The following is a 26,032-nucleotide window of genomic DNA, read 5'->3' as shown; positions in this document are numbered from 1 at the left end:
GAAAACATAAAACTACATGAAGAAATATTTATAGTTCATTAGCTTCCAATCTGTTTAACCAGTCATGTTAAACTTTATATGAAGAATGCACAGACATGAATGCAGTACAAACTGTATTTATTGATACCCAGACAGGGTTTTTGTTTTAAATAGTACAAGACACAAAGGGAGCACTGGGCGTCTGCTGTGAAATAATAAACAAATTTATCAATTTGAAAACTAGTAAAGGAACAAACATTATACAGGCATCATTTTTATTGCTCAGTTTGGTTTGCTGTTATGAAAATAGATTCACTATTGCACCGTTGGTTACAAAACACAGAAAGTCAATCCTATATCATTGTTAGCTATGGTTGATTAGTTGAATTTGGCAACAAATGGCAAAGGGATGTCAACCTCTACTTTTTGGTCACTTACTCTGACATATTTTTCAACATTTTTGCTTTTTTCCTTCAGGGATGTAATGGCATTGTTGTGCAGAGTATTAATGCCTTTCACCATTGAATTAATCCAGGACTGGATGTCAGCTGTGAGTTGTTTACTAGATATGTCAGCCAAAATATTTTGGAGTTTAGCAGTCACAGCTTTTAGATATTCCATAACAACTCTGCAGACCTCTTCAACCGGCTTGATAACACCAGCCAGAACAGGAGAGTTCATGGCATCATTGTATGCAGTACTCACAAAGTCAGAAAGTGTCTCCAGATTCTGGAATTTCAGAGTTTGGAGAAGCTTCTCACTCTGTTGGATGGTAAACTGCATGATTGATGATAATTTCTTTACAATGTCCTCCAGCCGGATATCTCTAAAATTTCTCACAGTAACAACCACTTGGTCCTGGATTTTCTTTAAAGCTACCAACATATCATCAAGAATTTCCTTTCCACTGACAATGCGATTAGAACCTGGGAAGGTGAATTCAGTGGCTTGGAAATAATCAAGTGCCGTTGCAAACATGGAAGAAAGGTACTCTGGAATCTTATGGATTGCTTCTTCAGATACATCAGCAACAAAAGCAGTACATTTCTGATAGACCTCAAGCCCAGACAGCTTCTCTTTATAGCCAGGAATCTGGAACCTAGTCTCTCTCAGAAATTTAACAACAGCATCAAGGAACTTTTCAACTTTCTTCTGGTAGTTTTTGAGGATTAAAACAGTATTATCTGTGACAGTGGTCACAATCTTGCAAGATTTTACTGATTCAAGACTGTTAATAGCCCTCTTGAACATCACATTACCCTGCTTTTTAGCCTGTGCAAAGGAACCTTCGAGTCTTCTAACTTGTTTGTTGACCGCCTTGTATGTTATGACAGCAGATTCAGACACTATTTCCATGACCGCAGGCACCTGTTTCTTTGCTCCGAGCATCATCTCGTATGGTATTTCCATATTCCAGGTTGTTTGAAGGTTCAGCTTCTCAGAGTTGATCACAGACATCTTCAGACCCAAGATATCAATGTCTGTGGATGGCTCAGACTAAACAGGACACATGAAAACCAATAGGTTAATTATTTAAATAATACATCATTTAGGTTGAAAAAAAAAATCAGCTTTTATTAGAAAGTGCATCGATAGTAGACTATTATCTTACCGGGTAACGACCATAGAGTCTTGCTTTCACTTGTGCTGGTCGCTTAGCCTGCATCTGAACTCCAATGAGTCCTGCAGATGGATTGGAAACTGAGACAATAAGGCCTTCTTCTGGATTTCCAGTAATCTCCTCATAGATTTCCATGGTCAGGTCAAGAATGTTGACCTTTGCTGTGTTTGTGATGGCGATAGCTACGTTTTCAGTAGTTAGGAAGATGGTGCTGTCATGATGTCCCTCTAGCATTGAATGTTTCACATTGAGGAGAGAGGCCATTTTAAATCCACCCATCACGTTCACATTGGTGTTGCCCTCAATCATTCCATTCAGGATCTCAAATTCAGATGTTGAAGAAGCATCTAGTTTGATGGTGATGCTGTCCTGCTTTAGGATGCTTGCGTTAGTCTTGAGAGTGATCATTGGTGTCTTCATGGAGATCTCATAGGTCATATCACCCATAACTGGGATCTTGATGCTCTGAATTTTGGGCAGGGTGATTTTTGGAAGAGTTACCCTGCGCAGGGCAGAGGGCACACGCAGAGTGGGCATTGTGATGAGGGTGAAGTCAGGCAGGGGAATTGTGAATGTTGATGTCTCAATGTTCATCATGGGAACCTTATAGGCAGGGACAGTAATAGTTTTAGGCAACTCAGTGCTATATTTTTCATACTCTTCCTTTGCTTTGTCATATGATGTAGCGAGTATGGCAGCAGCCTTATCCTTGCCATTCATCATTTTCTTGTGCAGTGTCTTGAAATTGGTGTTAATGGCATTGATGACTGGATCCATATTGATGTTAATGGCGATCAACTCATGGTTCTTAGTGTACTTCAGCTTGGAGCTCATATCAAATGTTTGCTGTGTTGTGATTAGTAGATTGCCCAGACCAGTGTCTTCCCACAGTGAGTAGTCCTCCACTTTTGGTGTCTTCATGTCAACAAATGGCAAGGTAATTTCAGGAATGGTGATAGGCTGCTTCAATACATCAAGATTGGCATCTCCTTTGATTTGGGAATACAGGTTAATTTCTGTTTCTCTGTTGTCCACAGCAAAGTAATGGGAGTATTTGTACTGGTTGAATCTAGCCAGACCTGTCCAACTAGCCTGCTGCACTTCGGTGTTCACGGTGAAAGCAATGTCATTCTGGAGATCTATCTTTCCAGACAGCTTTAATGGAAGGGCAATTTTGGTATTTGCTGTGTTCTTGGTATCAAGCTTAAGCTCATTAGGTGTGACCAGAGCAAGGGCTGAGTTTGAGAGAGTTCCTTCAACCTGACCAACCAGCTGTGCACTGTGAGAGGCAGAGAAATCAATTTTCATGTCTTCAACCTTTGCCTCGAACTTGAGTTCTGCAACGCTGTTTTTAATGAAAGGTGTTTCAGTCTCAGCCTTGGCATCAACAACTACGTGGCTGAAAATGCATATTTCAGCACCAACATTCTGATTCGTTTTCAGAAAGTTGCTGTCTGTTGTTCCAGTGAAACTCACTTTGGCTTTATGGAAATCCATGACCACTGACAAGTCGCTCTTGTGGCGTGCCTCATCTGAGAAGTCCCGAATTGCATATTTTTCTCTGGCCACATTGTTAAAGGTCAGTTGGATGGAGCCATCTTTAAGCAGGAAAACTACATTTTCTTTAATCTCCATTTCACTAAAGATGTTAAGGGCAGGCATGTTGAGGTCATGTACGTACGTAGTGACTACGGTGGTTGAAATTCCATTTTCCATGTTGAAGACTGCATTGTTAACAAGGGTTGCAGAGTAGAGCTCGGTTTTTGCTGCTGCAATAGTATCAGCAGAAGCTTCAGCTGTCAGACCATAGAAGGTCATTTGACCCTTGTGGTCAAGTTCAAAAGACGACTGATCAACCTTGATGAGCTCAGAGATGGACAAATGACTCATCTTGGGCACAGATAAATGTGCACTGGCTTCCACAGTGAAGTTAAGGATTCGCAAAGTAGATGTAGTCTTTGAGATGAGGTTCATTTTGAACTCTGGTGTGTCAGAAATTGTTGTGGTGTTCTCCAGGTCAGCAGTGGTTGTGAGTTTATAATGAGGTGAATTAACTCTGAACTCTCCATAAAGTTTTCCAAAACAGGGGATCTTGCTCATTTCTGCCACTTTCTCTTTCAGCTCCATGGTGAGGGTGTCATAATCAAAGGACCTTACTTTCTGGATCATTCTGATGAAATAGTCACTCATGTCATCAATTAGCTGTTTGAAGTCAAAGGCATATAGCTCATTCAACAGCTCCTGAACAGGTACCATTATGTTTTTCATCACAGGCTGAATATCAATTGACCTGAGAGCATCAAATGCATGCTGAATCTTTTCTCTGACCTGATACTGCTTCATCATTTTAACAATCTCATCCATGAAGGCTCCAATCGTTTTTTCAACTTCAAAGCTGGAGAGAATCTCTTCAATTTTGGTATAAATCACTTGGAACTTGTTCGCAATGTCATGTTTCTTCATCCAAACCATTATGGTGTCTTTGATAGATTTCAGTGTGTTCATGACTTTTTCAGTTGGGAGCTTGGGTGTCAGGTTGGTGATGAAGTTTTCCATTGAGCTGATGAATTTTCTCAGGTCTTGGACAAACAGGTTGAAGTCAAAGTTGTTAATGGCCTCCTTTAGTTCTGCCACCTTGAGCTGGAACTTGGCACTGATCTCATACCTGTTGTTGATGTCTTTTAGCATCTCAATGCTGTTGTCCATCAGTACCATCACTGTGCTCTTCATCTTTTCAACGAATGCAGGCAGATGCTCAATAAATGGGATCTGGAGAGAGTGACTGTCACTGCTCTTGTCATATTTCACAAATCCAGAGATGGCATAATTTTGACTGGACTCACTGAAGAGGAGAGTGGAGACTGCTCCTGCCATTTCAACACCCATTCTTTCTGCATTGTTGTAGGCACTCATTTCCTGTTCAAAGGCGTGCTCATTTACTTTAGATGTCACCTTCAGTGCGACACTTTGCTCTTGGAGGCTCAGCATGCTGCTGAACTTGTTGTCCATATTTGTTGTAATGGTTGGTCTGCCTTCTAGTTCATGTGTGGTTGAAGCTCTGTACTCAAATGACTGTGTGAAAAGCATGGGTTGTGCTCTCAGGAGGAATTTGCTGTATAATTCGCCACTCTGCTTTCCATACAGATTCACTGCACCATTTGAATTGAAAATGGAATCAATGTTCAGGGTGAAGGGTGCAGCCACAGTTGCAACTTTGCTATCCAGATGAAGAGATGGGGAGTTGAAGTTAGCCACATTGTTGAACTTCATGGTCAGGCCATCAACCTCGATATCAGTGGTATGCGTCATTTGAGTTCCCAGGAGTTTACCGTTGGTGTTATACTTTGCAGACAGGACCATGTCAATGAACTTGATTTCATAGGTGTGTTTGAGCTCTTCCTCTGAGAAAGCTCCCATCACTGTTCCAGTCAGCTCCAGGTTGTAGGGCTCTGCCTTGAACTGGGCATCATTCACGAAGCTAACCTCCATTATCTTCAGGTCATTTTTCACAATAACTGAGGCAGCAGAACGGCCCATGTTGACTGTGATGTCATGCTTGTAAGAGTTGCTGCTGTCAAGCAAGTTGTCAGTCTTGGACTGCAGGGTAAAAGATCTCAGTGTAAGAGACAGTGCGTTTGTGTTTTCAGTCCTCATCTCCTTGAAAGATCCAACCATGTTGTTAGAGAGAGTCAAGCCATCTTCATTCACTCTGAAGTTCCCTCTGTTCCTGCTGTTAATATCAAAGAGGTTAGCCTCAAAGTTGCTGTTAAAGTAGACTTCTGTGGTTGCAATCTTGCCTCCAATGGTGAGCTCTGCTTTGTTTTCTTTAATGCCTCCTTTTGTTATGAGAGACATGGTGGCACTTGAAGTGTCAACTGTACCATGGAAAATATTCTCAAATGTGAATGGACTGTGCTGGGCGGTTGTTGTACAGCTGGTGGTCAGGCCATTGGTGTTCAGGGAAAAGGCGGCCTTGTGAGAGGCGATGCTTGAAAAGATGTTCATGGAGGCCTCAGTGTTGACCTCCATGCCAGAGGGATTAAGGGAACCGGTAAGCAGTGAGTAGATACGGTTGCTTGTATCATCGGCTAGATTCTCTATTCTGAGACTGGCCTGTCCTCTAGAAGCAGCAAACTCTATCTGGCTCCGAAGCATCCTCTCATCAGCCTGTGTTTCAGAGCTGGACTGGATGGTAAGCTTGAGATCCTTGTACCTAAGGTTAATTTTGGTGTTGTGCACGATGGGGTCGCTGTTCACTTTAGTGTTAGAGTCAAACAGAAGCTCTTCCACTGCATATGATGCCTTCATCTTGTTTTCAAGCTTCAGGTCTTCAGACTTCACATTCAGTGAACTCTGCATTATTGCTTCTTTCTTCGCTGGGTCGACTGAGAAGGTGTAGAGATAGGTGGTGGAAGCGGTCATGGGTCCAACAGTGACACTTCCATTTGTGTTAACATTTCCAAAAACCTTTTTAGAGTCAAGGGTCATCTGGGTAGTAATAGTCAGGGAGGTGTCCAGACCCACAGGGGCAACAGCATGCACGTTGTAGCGGCCAGTTGACATCAAACTGTCTGTGACTGCAATGGTTTCCTGAACATTAAAACCTGTGGTGATCAGCATGTGTTTCAGGGAACCATCAAGAGTGAATTCCATAGTTTCCGCTTCCGTGTCAGTGATTTTGGTTGCTCCTTTAGAACAGACAAATAAAAAAAATTAACAATTCGTATCAGCGTCTATGTTTTTTCTGCACTGTTCAATAACAAATGTATAGTTTATAAGAATAAAGAATAAAGAATTACCCTCAGCTGAAAATGAGAGGAATTTGATCGGACTGTCAGCCACAATGTTGAATTTGGCCACATAGTTAGGAGACTCTGCAGTGTTGTTACCAGCAGACGCTGTTGCCTCCCACTTATAATAGTTGGTGTCGACCTTGGCAGCCATTTCCACCATGCCCATCAGAGGCAGGGTGAGATCATAGTCAGATGGGATGTTAAAAGTTGGGATTTGGATTCCTCGTGAGGCAAAATCTATGCCCAACTTCGGCATGGAAATGTGTGGAGTGGTGACCATTTGAGGTATCCTCAGCTCCTCAGATGATTTGCCCCCAAAAGGAACTGGGATGGTGATAGTCAGACGGTCCTGGTTGAACTGGTATCTCAGTGTGCTTTCACTGTTGAAATGGTGAGAGTAGGGAACTTGTTAAAATGTTGTATTTATTCAGTATAAGGTTTGAAAGTTTTTTTATTATAATAACAATTATTAGATACTAGTTAATGTTTTTGCTTCACTTACAGGTTCATGAACAGGTTTTCAGGCACAGATGGCATTTCCATCATAGCTAAGCTATTCCTCAGTCTCGCCATATAGGGACAATCAGCTGAGACTTTGTCCATCCAGATATTGCTGGCCTGATTAAAACACATCATATTTCTTATGATTCAGTCTGGACAAACTAAAAACTACAAAATAAACATTCAGTTAGTATAAAATTCTTTTTACCTCAATTCCTTTGTTGAGGATGTGTCGTAGTTTCATATCAGTCTTAATAACCCGCTGGTCCATAACATCCTCTGCAGTCTTCCTCAGCCAGGCCTGGACGACCTTAGTGTAATGCACTGGGACTTTTGTTTCAGCATTCATGTTGGACGTCAGCTGAACCTCAGCCTGCTCTTCGCCTGTGACAGCAAAAAGACAGTGTTTTAAACTGTGCCTGACATGACCATTCTTTGAGCTCCATTGCCACTCTTCTTGAGCAAAATTACCATATTTGAAGGTGACTGCCTGAATGGAGGAGATCTCTGGGAGCTTGACATCACTTCTGATCTCCATGGTGAGTCCGTCGGCTTTGCTCATGGTAGCAGTGACTGTGGCATCTGTCCTGAGTGAGGGGACTAACAGCTGAAGCTGCAGCATGCCATCAGTCATAGCCTGAAGCCTATAATTAATAATAAAAAAAAAGCAGTTAATTTCTGCAATGAGGTCAGTGGAATTATAGTAAAGTAACTGAACAGTTTAGGAAAATATTTTGCTGGGTTTACTCACTTGGCACGGCCAGTCAGAGTGAGTTGAGGCACGTTGTTGTTGGAGATCTCGAGGGTAATAGATTTGCCTCTGGCATTGCTATCTGTCATGCCGAGCTTGACGCCCGCCTCAACATCAAAGTCAGGTATGTCGATCTGAGTGCTGAAGACATTTCTGTTCCTGTTGTATTTCATGGTGACTGTAGCCTCAGTAGGCTGAGCACCTGACGTAACAGAGTCAGAAAAAGGTTAATCACTTATCTGTATAACTCAAAAAAAGAAAAAGAAAAGAAAGAGGCAGCACATGTAATAAAATTCTTGATTAAAAAAAAGCAATATTCATACCTTCGGCTCTCAGGGTCATCTTCACAGAATTAACCTTGTGCCGTCCGTCCTTTTCTTCGCCATAGGTGATACTGGCTGTGTACTCAGAGACCTCTTTAGTAGGCTCGATGTCCAGAGCAAACCTTGGGTAAAAATAAAGTCTTTAGTACATTTTTATTTCTTCTAATGCAATTTGTTACTGTGCAGCTATAAAATCTATAATCTCATGTGCATATATCCAGCTAAAACCACCATCTGAGATGAGCTAAAATCTTTTCATCTTGACCTATTTTTGACCTATTCTTATCTGTATTTAACCATCTTCTTTTCAACTGTACCACAATATACTAAACAATATTCAGCATTAAATGGAAATATGTTACATGATCATATTTAAGGCATTTCCATTTCTTATTTAACAAAGAAACAAAGCAAAACCTGACTTTTTAAAGAACATCTTACTCAGTCTCTCCGTTCAGAGGGAAGTAAGGAACAGCCGTCTTGCCAGGAGCGTCACCATGAAGTGTTTTTGTGCAGTATTTGACTCCAGAGAAGAGAGGGCTGCAGCTGGAGTCGGCTAGTCTGTGTGGGATCACTGTAGCGTGTCCAGCACCCACAATCATAACTTTGTTGCTATTTCAAACAAAGAACAGCAAAATTACTTTACAACTTCTAACAACATTATTAAACACACAGAATATATGAAATGCAATGCGCTCCCTGTTGGTAGTGTTCTTTATAATTATTCAATCAATATCAATTAATACCATTTACTTGTATTACACAAAGTAAGTTATCAGATTTTTTTTTTTTTACCTGATTCTCAAGAATTTCATGGTGCCCTGTGGAGCAGGGATGGAAAGTTTGACCTGGTTTTGCTCCATGGTGATCTTGGCATTGAAAGAGCTCTCATGGTACATGTTGGTGTGCATCTCAACTGAAGAGACAACAAATTCAGGCACATGGATTCCCATCTGAGTCATGAACTCAATTCCAATTGCGGGCATGAACACCAGCTCCTGGAAACAAAGGGGATCACAGAAAAATTGAAGTGTGTGGGGAAAGATGACCAACAGTCAGGATTAATATTACTGAGAATTCTACGTACATGTCACAGAAACAAACAATTAAAACAGCAACATTGTAATAACAATTGCTGTTTTAGTATGGTGCTAAACACAGGTTAAATACTTTACCATGTTTGGAGTCATGCGAAGACCTCCTTTTGCACCAGGAGCAAAGGTGCCAGACAGAGCAAATGTCAGAGGCAAGCCAGATGCTGTTGACATCATGAATTTGTTGTCCATGAAGATGTAATGGGCAAAAATCTCATTGCGAGTGCTTGAAATCAGGTTAGACATGACCTGACAGGGAGAAATACAGTTAACAAATAGAGTTTTTCAGCTGCAAATAAAAATAAATCTATATAGACACTATATTAATGACTGCAGAACACTACCTTTGTAGGTACTATCCTCATGAAAATGTCTGCATACATCATTGCATTTTCAGCAATAGACTTCAGTTCATTGCTCTTGATGTAGCCAAGCTCAGCTCCCATTAGCCTCAGGTAGGCCATGGCCTCTGGGGACTCTCGGTTCTGCAGGTCTTTTACCAGCTTGTTGAGGTTGCGGACAATTTCTATTGCAAGGTTTTCAGGAGCCTTAAGAAAAAGGGACCAATATGTTAGATACGTTGGTGTGAGTGACAATGATACGTTCACTAAGAATAAGAGTGTTTAACAGAAACAGTTATGCGAGTGATATACCTTTTGCCCCTCTATTTTCAGTGGAGCAACCCATTTCTCCAGAACTTCCTTGATCTTTGGTGACATCTGTTCTTCAGCCCAGTACAGAGCCTTGGACACTGTGTCAGGGAAGAATCCATTCTTGCCAAACAGAGCCTCAATGGTTGGCTCAAAGCCTTTTCCTTCCATGCCAACCTGCCAAAAAGAATTTAATAATATGAATACAAAAATGAACCAGGAGTTGTTGGGGTTAGGTCCCATCAAATAAAATGAATCCCCATGAATAAAGTTCAGCGTTAAAGGTGTAAAAATGGCATAAATAATTGTGCGTGAGAAGCACTGTACATACCTCCCAAATATCCATGCTGTAACCAAAAGCATTCAGGGTAGTTTCCAGCAAGACTTCTCTTGGCAACGTGTTGCTGGGATCGAAAATGACATTGCCTTGAATTTTGGCCGCCATGCTCTCATGTTCCATTCCCAGCTCATAGTTGCGAGATTTTGTGGTGTAGTCACTGTGTGTAGAAACTTCTGTGTCCTGCAGGGCATCCATTATTTTCTCCCCGAGCCTGGAGTGAAGATTAAAAGTAAAACTATTAGCTGAGTGTAAATAGATGGGTGCCCAAATCGGCGCTATATTAGTATAGAACAACACATTAAGCTGAAAAATGCTTTATTCTTACTTTTTGGTCTCTGAATCAGTTGAGGAAATGATGTTGTAGATGTGGGAGGACACAAAAGCCCTGATCTGCTCGTTCTGCTCTTGGTTAAGCAGCTTCTTCACCACCTCAATGTCACTGTCCTCGGGGTTTCTCATCAGTGTCAGATAAGCTGCCAGACGTTTCTGCACAGCGCCCTTGGGATACTGGCTGACCCTCTGGAGGTTGGCACGAATCTGGACAGGAAAACAATTTGAAAAAACAGTGACTTAATGGTCTTTGTAGCTGCAGTTTGTCTCCACTATAAAACCGGGAAGCAAGGAGACTGCTCATGTAGAAGAGGAATGTGGTTAGTTACCTCATCTGTCACAGACATGCGCCTGAAAGCCTGGATGGCGGCCAGCTGCACGGACAAAGTGGTTGCGGGCTGTCTCATGCATTTGAGCAGGGTGGTCTTAATAGCAGGATCGGTGGCCTCCATTGCGTCTCCCATGTTGCCAACAACCTGGACAGAATATTAAAGCAAATCATAAATCATGCAATTAAATGTTCCCTTTAAAACTTTTTTATCTTTGTCCTCAGGAAATGTGGGATCAGTGTTTTTTCCCCTCTGTATTGTCTTGATATAATAAAGTTTTCTTGAGTGAAAATGTATTCTTATTCACGTCTTGTTACCTACCCTTAAAGTCAGGAAAGTCAGGTCTTTGTCACCAGGGCAGTCTGCACCCAGAAGAGAAGCAATATAGTTGTAGACAGCTGTGATCTCTGGAGTGACTCCCTCAGATTTATACAGTCTAGAGGAAAAGATAGACATTAGGGATTATGTATTAATTTACAACAGGTACCACAATTCAGTGTTACTGCATCGAGGAGAGCATCCTTCAGAATGTCATATATTTATGTTCACTTACTTCCTGGCTGCATTGCTCAAAGCATACATGATGGGTTTGCTCTGCTTGTACTGAGCCATTGCCAGCAAGTCTTTCACCATCTGGTGTGAAGGGTTGGGCAGGAGCCCCAGGGTGTAGACAACAGCATCAACCTCAACAGCATCTTCATGAAAGGTCCTGAGAAGCTTGAGGATGGCGCTAGTGCATTCTGGTGTACCACACTGAGCCAGAGCTTGCCACGTCAGAGAGGGTGAAATGTCTGTCATCTCAACAATAGCCGAGTTCAGGATGTCCCCCTTCAGGCCACGAAACTCTGACACCAGCTGGCGGAAAAGGCCGGCGCGCTTCTCGCCCTCGTTGGTCTCTGACAGAGAGTTCAGCTTCTGCATCGTGGCAGCGACAGCATCCATGGTTTGCACTGGGGATTTGTCGTCAACAACATCCATGGGCAAGTACCTGACATTGTCCTCATCTGTACAGAAATAAATCACAAGCAGTGGAAAATCTATTAGAATCTGGATGTTAGAGACACACATAAAATATTTATATTGTTTTTCCCCCCCCATTTTTACAAAATTTGTTTTCACACAACAGAAGCACTCACTGTGATCAAAGATTCTGTCATTGATCTTGGCAGTCGCTCTCAGAGTCACAGTCTGCTTCACCATAGCAGAAATTCCATATTGGTTTCTTTTTTCAGAAGAGAGAAATCCCCAAATGTGCGTTAGATTTCAAAGAGAATTCACAAAATTATTCATGAAAAATATACAAAAAGTCAAAATAAAACTTACTCATGGGACAGGGGCAGGAAGATGTGTTTCTCTGTGCAGGTTCCACTGGTCATGTGTTTCTTCTGGTTGTCAAACCTGTAGTTACAGCTCTGAGTGCTCCTGATCAGCTTGGACAGGCCGTATTTCTGACAGGCAATAAATAAATAAATAAATAAAAATTAATGTTTTGTCAGAAGTTTGGAGAATGTAGAATGCTGGGAAATGTAGATGTACTTTGTGGCTTGACGTTGGAAGAAAAAAGGGATGGATGTTTGCTTTGTGGTTTTATGCTATGAAAATATAGCTTGGGTTCATTTAATAATGTAATCAGACCATATTTTTTTCCTGATGATTGAGTGCTGATATTTTGACTCTTGGCCTGAGTTTGTGATGGCAGTGTCAGATTTTTGTTGAACTCTTACCATCCCAGAGACGAGAGCCAGGGGACTGGTGTCCTGTCTGCGGGCAGTGAACCAGTCACATCTGGACAGATCCCTGCTGACTGTTACATCAGTAGCAATGTCCTGTTTGTTGTTGACGGTGAAGTCGGTGGAGCACACTCCGTGCACGGTGGGCTGGAAATGATTAGGATGTTCAAAACAATTCAATATTCAAGCTGTAAGAACTGGACCTATGGACGTGCTTTCTTTCCTTTAACTTATCTCTTAAATCAGGTAATCAATCATTCTTAAAGATTACCTCCATTATGAGAGCAGTGCATGTCAATAACAAGATAAAGTTATCTAGGACTTTGACCTGTTGCTGAAAATTGTCATTGTTGGAACATGCTGTTACAACAGTGTATTTATCTCCTTTGACTGGGCCAGCTTATCTGCACCTTGTGCAACTTATCTATGCATGACTAAACAACAAACTGAATCAGGCTCTACTTGGCGTGATTTAATTGCCAACTATGAAGCTATGAAAATATTCCCAAAAAAGAAGAAATCAAGTAATACACAAGTGAGGGGAGCTACCATTTCATTGTTCTTCTCCTCTTCCATCACAGGCACCATGAGAGCTGAGACAATTCCTCTCTTGATGTTCAGGATGTTGACGGGCTCATTGTCCTCAGGGTACAGCTTGACATCTGTCTGTCCTTCGACTGTGATCTTTAGAGTGTTTCTGTTGACGTGGACAGATCATCATTTACAGCCTGCTATTCAGGTCACTCTTTGATTTCCTCAGTTACCCTGGATCCTAATTTCTGAGAGCAATTAACGAAATACATAAATCTTTCCTACAAACAAGATGACTCACTTCTCCATGGCAGCTTTGAAAGCCTCAGCTCCAGCAGCAGGACGATACAGTGGATTCCCCTCATCGTCAACGCCAACAGCCTCGCTCAGAGAGCAGTCTGTTGTGCGGAGGATGAAGCTACAGGTCTGGGGCACATCAACCTCAACCTGTGCAGCAGAATAAACAGTTTGTTTGGACTTCTTGTTTTACATTCAGGGTCACGAGATTGCTGTTTTTTCCCCCCAGCAATGATCTAAGCTCGAAGACTTACTGTGCAGGAGACTTTGGGACCGCTTTTATTGTCTGTAGCTCCATTCACAGTGTTAAAGGTCTCAGCTTCGTAGTTATACACAAATCTTCTGAAGTGCCTGTATCTTTTGGCCACTGAAAAGTATTTAAAGCATTTACAGCAATAGTTAGAACAACAACAGCCAGTTTATCAAATGCTAAACTAAAATAAAAACTTCAAGGCTAACTCCACTCAAACCAAAGCTTTACATCCAGGACTTATGGAACTGAAGCCAAATGTTTAATACGTAGTTCTCTATATACGTTCTAGGTATAATGGAAATTAAATATTTCAAGCTTCCCATTTTGATTTTCCCGTTTTATAATATTAAATTACACATTGTAAAATATTTACTTTTAAACAATGACAACAAAGACACTCACAAAAGCAGGCTGGAGATGGTTCCTCAACACTTCCAACATCTTGCTCTGAAAAACAAAAAAACCCCAAACAAACGCACAAGCTGCCATTACAGTGCAACAACACAATTGCAAATGATTGAATACAGTAATTATGCCACTTTTGGCCGCTCTCTTATTCCAAGCGTGAGTCTCTGCGCATTTGATTTGGCAGATTTTATGCCAAATACGCTGTCTTATGCAAGCCCTAAGGAATTTGAGTCTCCAACCCGAGGGGAAACCGGGGATTTTTGTTTGGTGAACGTTTAAGCTACACGTAAAATACATTAATAAATACTACTAATAAAAAAACATAGTAATTTTATTTGTCAATGTCTTGCAAAACACTTAACACAAACTAACAATATTTACTGTAAATTTTTACATGTCGAAGTCTAATTAAATAGTTACACATTTGTTTTGCTCTATTTTAAAAACGTAAGAGACATAAACAGTATCAAATATCATCGGCTCAAATTTTTGAAATATGTGTTCCATTTCAGAGCAAGTTGCCAACTTTTCACAAAGCTAAAAAAAAAAAGCATTCGTTACATATTTTTAAACAAACAGATTTAAGTCACATACAGGTCTAAGTTTTAAAAATCCACTGCCTTTAAATAAAAAAAAATATTGTACTCACGGGCTAGTGTGCATGTGCCCAGAAACAGCACAAGGCAGAGCTTGTAACCCAACATCATGGGTTGAGCTCCTGGAAGCCTTAAGGTAAGAAGAGTCCCCCTCTTTCTCTGAAGACTAATTCTTGTGCTTTCGCCTTTTGGCTTTTATAGCTTTCAAGACATACTGTATGTGATTGCAGGGACTTGCAAATGTGTTGCCCTGGTTCCAAAGTCTGAGCAGTCCTTGTGGCAGGTCAAAGGTACAAAGACTGTCTGTCAGCACTGGGTGGGGGTGGCCAGTGATTATTCTAAATGACTGTTGTTTTATTATTTCTGGTTTGAGATCATCCTGAGGTCATTAATATAGAATGCTAATGCTAATGCTTATTGTTAAAAAACCAAACCCCCCCCCCGACAATTTATATCTAGCAGATAATTTATTATTTAGTGCTGTACTACTTTATGTGTTAGTAAGTAATATAGTGCAGTACAACATAGATTTTGTGGTACTAGGATAATACTAATGTTTATGTGTTATCATATATCATTATATTTTATTACAACATTAATATACTCTTGCTAGCTAACATTTTTAATAACCATCATCAGTGTTGTGTAAGTACTAATCACCATGGATCAATAACTTTGTTTGTATGTTGCATTCAAAGCTCAAGTCACAAAAACATTTGGTAGTATCAGGATTTTATTGACTTTCATTTCAACGCTGTGTGCCATTATTCTAAGAGGCAATCAGTTCAAACCGAGAAAGGTTTCAGTTTTGATTTTACAGAATTTCATACGATTCAAAATATAGCTTATAACACAAATGTGGCACTATGATGTACTGCAAGTATGTGAACGCCTTAACATACGCTCACCTTTGCCTCATAGATGGCTCAAGCATGTGAACCTATATCGCCTGCTGCTAGTGTGCTCCTGCTTAAAGTTTGTTATCAGCATATATTAAAGCACGTCTCAAAGCATTAGGTGCTTTATGACATGCACATGGTAGATAGGACTCTAATGGGCCTAACCAGTCATCAGACGTACAGTGCATCTGCAGTGGTTTTCAGAATAGTGATGGGATCTCTAGGGTGGCACTTGGACCTCCAGGGAAAAAAATACATAGTGAAAGTGATTATAATGAGTAATTTCACTTATGGAATAAGATTAAAATGAAACCTTGAAATACCTGAATGGAAAACTCAAACCATATCTTCCTGAACAGGAAATATTCAGCCCCACTCCAATAGTTATGTCTTGCATTTGGGTGTAACATCATTTTAGGATCCACCCTAGACTCTTGTAGTCTTGTAATAGCCTTAAACCTCAAACATGGCTTATTAAACTGTTTATTCACAAAATAAGAAGAGTTTAGTTTTAGCTAATTCTAATTTGACTGAAATGACTTATACTGCAATAGGCACTATGCAATATGTCCCACAGCAACACATGCAAAATGTAATTATTATAATATGACAAATGGCCTGATGTAGTAAAGTGCAGAAGCTGCTAAATGAATGATAACCAGTGCCTCTCAGATCGCTAAAGGTCCAGTAGTCCATAAACCTGCCCTTTGATTTCTCATTTGCTGTGGTGCATTCGGAATAACAGGGTGAAAGATGTAACTATGGAAAGGTTTCATAGCTTCCTGTAGGCCAGAGCCCCCTGGAGCTTTAGTCACTCCCAGTGGGAACCAGACTGGATGCAAATAAATCTCAGCAGTGGTGTCTCAGTATTTATGGCTAACTTTTCACCTCCTAAGAAAAGCCTGTGAAATAAGGCTTACAGGAGAAATGAACTCAAGATAAGTCAATCAGACACAAGGAGACTAGCTGATGTTGCACAAGAGTAACATCAGCACTGTGCAAATGGGTTACAGTACAGTATGTAGACTATATGGACTATGTGGACTTATGGGAATATAGGAGAAAATGGTGAATTTTTGGGACTAATACTAAAAACGCTATTTAAATAAGCCCTTTCACTGACACCTCCTGTTAACATGTCTGTTTCTTTTGCCTCTGCTATTAATGATTCCATTTTAATGTCAGAGGAAAAGGAGAAACCTTTATAATAACAAAAATTGTAAAATCTTTTTTTTACCATTCTATTTTTGGACTAAAGTCAAGTTGCCACACAGCAGATCATCTAATTTAGCAACAGGCCAGTTGCAGTGAACAGGATGATATGAGGTGACCAATCATTAGTTAGTTTAATGGAAGAAATGTGGGCTATTTAAAAGAGTAATATGAAATATGCAATGAACCTTTTTACTTGGCTTTTTTATGTACTTTAATCACTCGCAGTATTATGGTTAAATATTTGATCAGGAAAAAAAATATGAAATGATCACTTTAAAAATAAAGTAAGTTTCCTAAATAAATATAAAAAAAGATGTTTGTCTCCTGTTTCATTTGGGCTCAAGTCAAAGTTCAGTCTGAGATACTGATCTTCTGCTGAGCTCCGAAAACAAGGAGAACTTACCAAATCAATAAGGTTCAACAGGTTTAAGTGCTCGCCTTTGTTCATCAAAACCAGTGTGAACATATTACCTCTGATTAATACGTTTGAACCAGTTGTTTAGTGGATAAAAGAGGGAAATGGCAGTGCTGGACATTTAGTTAATAGGTATAAAGTAATAATACTAAAAACCACAAAGCAGTAAACAAACATGGGAGATATATGTATATATAAGTCATTAAGGAGACAAAATTAACACATATATCTGTACATATCTGTACTCTTACAGTTTTTAGTTGGAAGGAGACACTTCATTGCTTTAGAGCCACTCAGAAAAATCCCCTCTGATACTGTAGTGATAGTATGCTGTTGATCCGGCATGAGACATAATGACATAACTGAAATACAGAGAAGAGTCAAAGCAGATAGAAATATCTTGCATGTTCTGTCAAATGTAACACAATAACCAAATGGATAACTAAAGATTTATTGTCTTTAACCTTAATCCTGATATATTTGCATGATAAATATTAAAATTAATAAAATATACTATAATTTCTCCACAAGTTGGGTTGTTGTGTACATAAAAACAGAATTCAATGATATTAAAATACCATAAACCACACATTTTATCCACAATTGAACACAGACGACATATGAAATGTTTGACTTAGAAATCGTACCATTTACGAAAAATATGAGCTCAGTTTGAATTTGATGGACAACACATCAGGAACATAACTTAGTATAAAAGATTATGAGCCAATACACAACTAAGAGTAGGAAACCGAGGCTACAGCTCACATGCGCTAACCAAAATTGGAAAGATGGGAAAAATCATTCTGCTTTGTATGAAGTGTTCAGGTGGTGGTGCCCCTTCACACCAGCTGAGGATTGTTTGCCTACCACAGGCTACTAGAGTATTGACAATGAGTTTGCATTCAATCTCAATCCAATAGAGCATCGTGGGATGGTGGAATGGTGCAACATGGTTGTGCAACTAACAATTCTGCGGCAACTGTGTAATGTTATCATGTCAACATGGAGCAAAACTTTAGAGGAAGGTTTTCAGCAGTTTGTTGAATCTATGCCAGAAAGAATTAGGGTAGTTCTAAAGGTAAACAGGGGTCCTAGCAAAGTGTAATCACAAATTGCCAGGTAAGAGTATACCACCCTCAAATGTGCCAACTTATTAACCTTTTAGAATGACAGTAAAACAACATGTTTCAGTTTTACACTCAAATTAACCTCGTCCCTGTGCTTTATTTTCATGCTAGTCATTCTGCCTTAAAATAACTTACAAATGTTTTTGTTTTTTTTTGCATAACAAGATGAATATTGTACTCATCATTGTGAACTGGAAAAGTCAGACAATTCTCTGAAGCAACAAGAAAAGAACTACGTTTCAAAATCCTTGGATTAAAAACTAATGCAGAGACCAAATAAGACTCAGATCTCAGGTTTCTTTAATTCTTAACTTCCTTTCGAAGCTTTATGCATTGATCATAAAGAAGAAAGAAGCAATTGCTTCTTTAAGATTACTAACCACGTCTTTCCTACTAGGCACTGTGTTAACACACCAGAAGCACTTTAACATAAAACCAGGGTTCACAAAGTTCTGTACATATACAAATAGCATAAGCAAAGTAAAAAAATAAATAAATAAATAAAATAAGATAAAGCAAAATAAATAACTAAATAAATGAAATAAAATAAAACATGTTAAAACAAACCGAGTCAACCCCCTTAAACAGTGCCAAAGGCTTCATCGAATAAATACGTTTTAAGAAGAGTCTTAAACTCGGAAAGAGAAGAGGCCTGCCTAACGTGCAAGGGCAGATCATTCCACAACTTTGGAGCAGCTGCAGCAAAAGACAATAGCTCTGGGTGGCCTTTGCAACACTGGATCAAGATGTGCAACAGGTGAATCAAAGTAAAGCAATGCAGACATGTTGATTCCTGTCAGCTGATGAACAACACAGTGCTGGTCACTATTAAGTAATGTCTGTGTGTTTCTTTGGCAAGCATTTTATATACAGTGTAGTTGGGTATCAAACACCAACCAGGCATTTTTATTTAAATATTACGTTTAGTTATACGTGAACTTGATGTGTTTAACACGGAAAATAAAAATGTAAAAACCTGTGTACAACACTGTAAGACAGTGAAAGCAGCAAACTAAAATAGAAGAAACAAACACACACTGCGACTGAACAGCTACTGCGTGTATGTTTGAACAAAAGGGATTTGAGTCGTGGTAATAGCAGTTACCCAATATTTGTTTTCATAGCTTGCTTTAGCTTGAGAGACAAGAATATTACAGATGTTGCAGCTTTAGGAGAGCATCTGAGGTTTCTCTGCCTTGGTCAAGACTGAACTTGTGGAAGGTGACTTTGGACGTGTCTTACAAAACCAAATAGGGATGTGCAACAGACATGTTAAACCCACCAGATGATGAATAATTGCAGCTATTGTTTACTAGATGTTTAATTTATTGCAAAATGTTGCATAATGTAATGCTTGTGTAAATTTCACAATGTTTGTTCACGTATTTATGGTCAAGAAGAGGCTTGATTTGTTTAGCATCTGGAAACTTACTGTCCTGTTTAAGGAGAGCACTGGGAAAACACTGTCCTACGTCTCACTGACGAGTAACTTCTACTATCTTCAGGAACTTGATAACATGTTCCTGTACTGCTATGGAAGGGCAGTCATGGATCAAAGGTTTCAGTTTCTGGCAATGGTCCTCAAAGTTTTATCAGAGGTGAAGCTGTGCTTGGTTTGCCACAACTTGTTTACGCTAATTTTATATAAAAAATGTCTTGTACATCGGTGATGAAATAAATACAGAGACTATGTTTCTGTTAATTACAAACATATGAAAAAAGAAGGTATAACCTCTTTTAATTGTAAAGTTTGTATAAGAGGACAAAACAAAAATCATACGGTCCTCAGCAGTTATCTAAATCCGATCTCAGATGAACAAAAACCTCAAGACATGTTACACAGTGTAATTGTGAATTTAACAAAAATTAAGCCAAAAAGTGCGAAAATCTAAGTACACCCCGTAATTCAGTAGCTTTCGAGCAACCTTTAGCAGCAATAAACTGAAGTAATCATTTTGCGGATGACATTATAAGTCTCTTACATCATTGCGGAGGAATTTTCGCCTACTTATAATGTTGCTTCAGTTCATTGAGGTTTGTGGGCATTGATTTATGTACAGCTCTCTTAAGGTCTCACCACAGCATTTTAGTCCGGTTGAGGTCTGGACTTTGACTGGACCATTGCAACACCTCGTTCTTTTCTTTTTTAGTCATTCTGTTGGAGATTTGCTGTTGTGCTTGGGATCATTGACCTGTTTGATCTAGTTTCAACCTTAGCTGTAGGCTGGATAGCCTCACATTCGACTTTAGAATACTTGGGTATATAAAGGACTCAAATCATCCCTCATCCACCCCCATGTTTGACAGTGGATTTGATCTGCTGGTACAAATCTGCTGTTTGATTTTTACTAAACGTGGTGCTTTATGACCAAACATCTTCATGTTGGTCTTGTTTGCCCAAAACATATTATTCCAGAAATCTTTTGATTTGTTCAGGTACAACCTTTTACACCTGAGCTGTGTTGCCATCTTGATTCTTGAATGTTCTTTTCTGGTATGAAGAATATTTCTCCTGGGAAGCCTTCTAAAAAAAGCCACAGTCTTTTTTAATTTTGCTGTTGTAAACTTGAACATTTAAGATGCTAACTGTGGCCTGTAGAGATTAAAATAGAGCCCCTGGTTTTTTTCTTGCAGTTTCTCTGAGCATTGCATTGCAATTTGTTGGGATGTCCACACAGCAGTTTTGAACGTGAATAATCTTTCTCACTGCAGAATGATGCACTTTAGATTGTTTAGAAATAACATTATAAGCCTAGCCAGATTAATCGGCAGCAGCAATTGCTTCTTTAAGATTACTGACCACGTCTTTCCTACTAGGCACTGTGTTAACACACCAGAAGGCAAACTGCCCAAACATCTGCTTTTATAGAGGTGCTCACACTTGCTGACGATCAGTTAATTAAATGTATTTGATTAGCAGCACTGGGCTGATACCTACCCTCCTATGGGAGCAGTAAGGGTATACTTAGTTTTTCATGTTTTTTAATTTTGACTTAATTTTTGTTAAATAAATAGTGAAACAGTTTAATAATTCTCTGTTGTTGTTCTTTTGTGATTGTGTTTCAATTATTTTAGAACCTGATAACCTGACCTGACCAGATAATTTTTTTTATTATGTCCTGATATGTACAACCTGAACACTGAAGAACAAGAAGGTATACTTTCTTTTTCACACGAGTGAAATATATTTGAGAAAAATCAACAACCCTGTGAGCTTCAAGCTTTTCGTGTTACCTATTTATATCTAAAATGTATTTTTTTCACTCTAACACAAAATTCAATTACCAAAATATGTTAAGAATTAAAAAAATGTTGTGAGTGACTAATATATAAGTTAACTATGTTTTTTACAATAAGTATCGTGGCATGCTACCTCATACCCATGAAAAGACAAATGCCCAGTCTATTTTTGGTTCTCATTAATTCAACAACATATGAGCTATCACAGCCTTGTAGCACTGTTTTTACATATTTTGTGAAGAAAAGGTTCCAGTGACCCCCTCTGGTTGCAAATAGACATTACATTTGTGCATCTGTAGGTTTCTTTGAGTTCCAGAATATCCTTCAAGTCAGTATCACTGTTGCATTTTTATCCTTCCTTCACAGATAAGAACTTTCCAGACATAAGGAGATATGCTTAGAAGATGTTGGTTCTCCTTGGATCTACCTTCATATGCAGAGGTGAGAAATAACCAAGTAAAAATACTTCATGCGCTGGAAGAAAAAAAAGAACAAGCAAAAAGAGAACAACACAGTAGGGAGATCACAGCAACAACCTAGATAAGTATAAGAAACAATAGATAATAAATACTGAATGCTACTAAGCAGCTACTAAGCACAAGGCTGAAAATGCAATGTATGCTTTGAGGCAGCAGCCAAGAAAGATATAGTCTGTGTCTGTGAACACACACTAGTGTCGGGAGCCATAGCCCTGGCCCCCAGGACATGAAGCAAGCATGGAGGAGACCCAGGCCCCAGAAACCTAGAAGCCCCCCAGAGAGCAAGAGCCCACAGAGGACCAACAGAGGGGCCCTGATTTTCAAATTAATGCACACACAATGCAATAAAGTTGGCCTCAAGGTTGAACATGAAAACAATACTTAGTGGTTTCCACATGTTGATATCCTTAAAGGCATTCATAAAACTACATAATTGATAATTCTGTCAATATTTAATTTTTTAGACTGCTTGAGCATTTTCTTATTTTGGAATTTCGTTGATCTTACTCACGATGTCAAGACCCTGAATTACTTTCCGAATGAAATCAGTGTCAGTGTGAATCTCTCTAAGAATGTAGTTCACTAGTTCCTCAATATAAGCTTTTAAGTCAACGGATGAACAGAGCCTCTTTAGCTCAGCAGCAAGTTTTTTCGAGTTATTAGTGTTACAGTTTATATAACCAAAATCTATTAGTAGATATTTAAAGTACCAAAACATTATAAAAGAAACAAAGTCACAAACCGCAAATAAATCCTTCAAATAAAAACATCTCCTCATTTTAACTACAAGTTAATTTTAAATGTATCAGTGATCTTCAGTGTGTGGCTTCAAGCTTTGGAATTTTATTTGGGGAGGTTATTTTAATGTCCAACTTAGCCAAAAGCCACAGAGGCCTCTTTGTCATTAAGTTGTTTTTCATCTGTTGAAACCTCAGCTCTACCAAACAGAGGAATAGACACAGTGAAGCTCTCAGGAATAACAATCTCTGGGATGGGAATCTTCATTGAGGAGATTTCCAGTCCATACTGGTTTAGAGACAGGTCTGGAGTGGTCAAAGCTGGTGGGGAGTTAAGTTCTTAAGTTGGCTTTCCTCCAAAAGGCATAGGGAAATAAGCATTGTTTATGTTGTTGAGGTATAAAAATTAGATTGTTTAAATATTTACCATGCACTTAAGTATTCAGGAATAGTGTCTCTGGTAGGAAAATCTGCTTTCTTACTTGGCACGACCAACCAGAGCGCACTGAGAAACATTTTTGTTTATAAAATCAAGAGAGATGGAGTGAGTTCCTCTGCCCTTTGTGTTTTCATCCACAACACCCAGGCTAACTCCAGCCTTCACATTGTAGTCAGGGATCTGGATGTCAGCAGTGATAACATGCCTCCTTCTGTTATATTTCATGACTGCGCTGGTGATCTTGGCATGGAGGCCACTGTCATGGAAAACATTCGTTTGCATTTCTAATCCAGGGTTGACATATTCAGGGGTGTGAGAACCCATCTGAGTTACAAACTCAATACCAGCAGAGGGCATGAAAGTCTCTTTAATCTATATGGAAACAGGAACAGAATTTAACACCTGTGATGATGTGGTGAAAAAATAGACAGGTGACATATAAACATATTTATGGAGCATTACCATGTCACGAGTAATCTTCAGTCCAACCTTGATACCGGGTGTAAAAGTACCAGAGATTGCAATCCTCAGAGGCACACCGGTGACAGTAGGCAGGAAGAACTCATTGTTCATAAAGATGTAGTGGGCAAAGATTGTGTTGTCAGCTTTTATTATCAGTGCTCTCATTAACACATAGGTTATTTATGTCATCAACAACTGGTTGCTTACTGCTGTTATTTATATCCTTTAACTTACATAAGCTGGGAATATTTTGAAAAACAGGAAAAAACGACAACGGAAATAGGAAAAAACAAAACAGAAATAGGAAAAACGTAAGCAGAAATAGGAAAAAAAAACACAAGGGAAGTGTTTCTGGGGAGACAATAACCCGACGGACCAGTTGCAGGAACCCAAAATATGGTAGGTGTGTTTTATTATGATTCATATAATACTGATTATGTATTTTTAGGCTAATAGTTAGGCTAACACACTTACCTCTCATCTTTTCTTTCCTCACAAAACCGATAGATCCTCCACTTCTTTTAAGTGTCTCCCAGCGCAATTCTTAGCATATTTTGGTTCCTGCAACTGGTCCGTCGGGTTATTGTCTCCCCAGAAACACTTCCCTTGTGCTTTTGGAAATCAGTTTTTCCCTGTTTCTGTTTTCCTTTTTCCTATTTGTGTTTTCTTTTTTCCTAATTCCGTTGTCGTTTTTCCTATTTCTGTTTTTGTTTTGTGTGCTTTTGCAGCGTTCTTCTTATTGCTGGTGTTTTCTTAAGTTGCAGTCCGTTTGGCCTCTCAGGGCCACTGTATGTCCATCTTTAAAGCAGGGATTTAAAGGTTCCAAAATGTAATGTTCGAATAGGGTCTACAGTCCTGTTTGTGGTGCAGAAGGCACATTTAATAAGAATCTGTGGGGTGAACAGAAGATCAAAGTTCATGTCAGAATACCATCAAATCTGGAGTAGCTTGAGAGATTCGCCAAAGAAGAAGGGGCTCGGACTGCTCTGGAGACGTGTGCGAGATTTGTTAAAAACTAGAACAATTGACTGCAGATTGTTATCCAGCAAAAAGAATAGGGGGAGGGGTGGATAATTCTGTCCTCATCTGTAGCTGAATCTAAACTTTGAGTAATGGAATGTTGCAGTATATATAATCGGTAACCATTCGTGTAGGACAGGGGTGGGCAACTCCAGGCCTCGAGGGCCGGTGTCCTGCAGGTTTTAGATGTGTCCTTGATCCATCACAGCTGATTCAAATGGTTAAATTACCTCCTCAACGTGTCCTGAAGTTCTCCAGAGGCTTGGTAATGAACTAATCATGTGATACAGGTGTGTTGACCCAGGGTGAGATCTAAAACCTGCAGAACACTGGCCCTTGAGGCCTGGAGGTGCCCACCCCTGTGGTAGGACAACATCTATCACATACTACGGAATATAGAAAAAAGATATAAAATATTCCCATGTGCAAGAATTTCTGCATTATTAGCATGAAAACCAAAAAGCTGAAATATTAAGATAATTATAGGGCCATGTGTTATATATGCTTCATATAGGGTTTTGAAAACTGATACCAAACACAGATATTTAGCAATTTAAAAATCTGGTATATTGACTGATATACTGACACACTTCTCCTGGACCTGCTTGGATCAGCTGGTAATTGTCTTTGAGGTGTTTTAAACATCTGCTGCCAACTGGGAAGTTGCAGCTCTTTGGTGGACAAAGTTTGCAACATCGAAACTTATAACATAGTTGAAGGGTGCATAAATAATAAGGGTGCATCTAGAAACCTGTTAGCAACTACAAGTTTCTAGGTTTCCTGTATTGCCTCAATGGTTGCAGGGCATTGCGAGGTGAAATTGGTTGCCATTAGAGTTATCAACATGTCTCAAAATGTGCAACTTTACATCAAAGATTTCTCTGTTTGCACTTTACGTTCCATTTTCACATTTTCACTACTGCTTAGCAAACAGTTAGCCAGTACTTTCAGACAAGAAATCACGTATAGTGGCTGCATTGAACACTCCCTGAAGTTGGCTCTGCTGCATGTTTCTTCCTGTTAAAAGGGAGCTTTTATTTCTGACTATCGCCAAGAAGTTTAAATCAAATTCTGGATTTAACAGGTAGCCAGTGACAAGAAGCTGATATGGAATAAATATGGTCTCTCCGTCTAGTCCCTTTCTAGTCTCTTTTTACTCTCACTACAGTATTCTTGATCAATTGAAGGCTTTTTAAGAAACATTTAGAAAAACCCGAATTAGAGGTGTTGAGCCCAGAAGTAATAAATGCATGAAATAATGAAGTTTAACAAATCCAGAAACAGACCCCCTCTCAGTGACAATCAACTTTCCACTGTGCTTTTTTACATTTCCAAATCTGAGAATACTCAAAGCGCATGATGAAGAGGAGTGGCAGAAATTCTTCACTAGAGGCTATCAGGTAATTAAAGACCTAGAAATAGTTTGAATTCATTTGAAAACCTTATTCTTTGTCTTCTCCACCATGATTG

At 39.5% G+C, this 26,032-nt stretch overlaps 1 protein-coding gene across 1 annotated transcript; it reads right to left on the bottom strand.

The window, feature by feature from the left end:
- Positions 1–100: 100 nt before the first annotated feature.
- Positions 101–14,790, bottom strand: LOC146371876 (apolipoprotein B-100-like). The gene is made up of 26 exons (XM_084952111.1): positions 14,580–14,790; positions 13,925–13,969; positions 13,524–13,636; positions 13,274–13,419; positions 12,991–13,138; positions 12,436–12,588; positions 12,035–12,159; positions 11,848–11,933; positions 11,265–11,715; positions 11,033–11,147; positions 10,712–10,858; positions 10,378–10,589; positions 10,044–10,263; positions 9,716–9,889; positions 9,407–9,610; positions 9,144–9,311; positions 8,764–8,966; positions 8,410–8,580; positions 7,969–8,090; positions 7,646–7,847; positions 7,366–7,538; positions 7,103–7,278; positions 6,896–7,011; positions 6,400–6,773; positions 1,592–6,288; positions 101–1,476 (listed from the first exon to the last, which is right to left on the bottom strand). Exons 1-26 carry the CDS (start codon positions 14,635–14,637, stop codon positions 358–360), a joined length of 9,918 nt encoding a protein of 3,305 aa, XP_084808237.1. The 5' UTR covers positions 14,638–14,790; the 3' UTR covers positions 101–357.
- Positions 14,791–26,032: the final 11,242 nt, after the last annotated feature.

The sequence above is a fragment of the Perissodus microlepis genome, chromosome 15 (genome assembly GCF_051167445.1).
Source record: "Perissodus microlepis isolate ML-2025 ecotype Zambia chromosome 15, ASM5116744v1, whole genome shotgun sequence".
NCBI lineage: Eukaryota > Metazoa > Chordata > Actinopteri > Cichliformes > Cichlidae > Perissodus > Perissodus microlepis.
The sequence above is the reverse complement of the archived record's forward strand: the minus strand, read 5'-3'. Positions and strand labels throughout refer to the sequence as shown.

What these genes read in the sequence shown, in the direction of transcription:
- LOC146371876 (XM_084952111.1), bottom strand. Translation starts at nt 14,637, where the DNA reads ATGATGTTGGGTTACAAGCTCTGCCTTGTGCTGTTTCTGGGCACATGC. An exon ending in ACTCTGACTGGCCGTGCCAA is followed by an intron (nt 7,539 to 7,645) that starts GTGAGTAAACCC and finishes TATTAATTATAG; the next exon opens with GCTTCAGGCTATGACTGATG. An exon ending in CCTCTCATTTTCAGCTGAGG is followed by an intron (nt 6,289 to 6,399) that starts GTAATTCTTTAT and finishes TCTGTTCTAAAG; the next exon opens with GAGCAACCAAAATCACTGAC.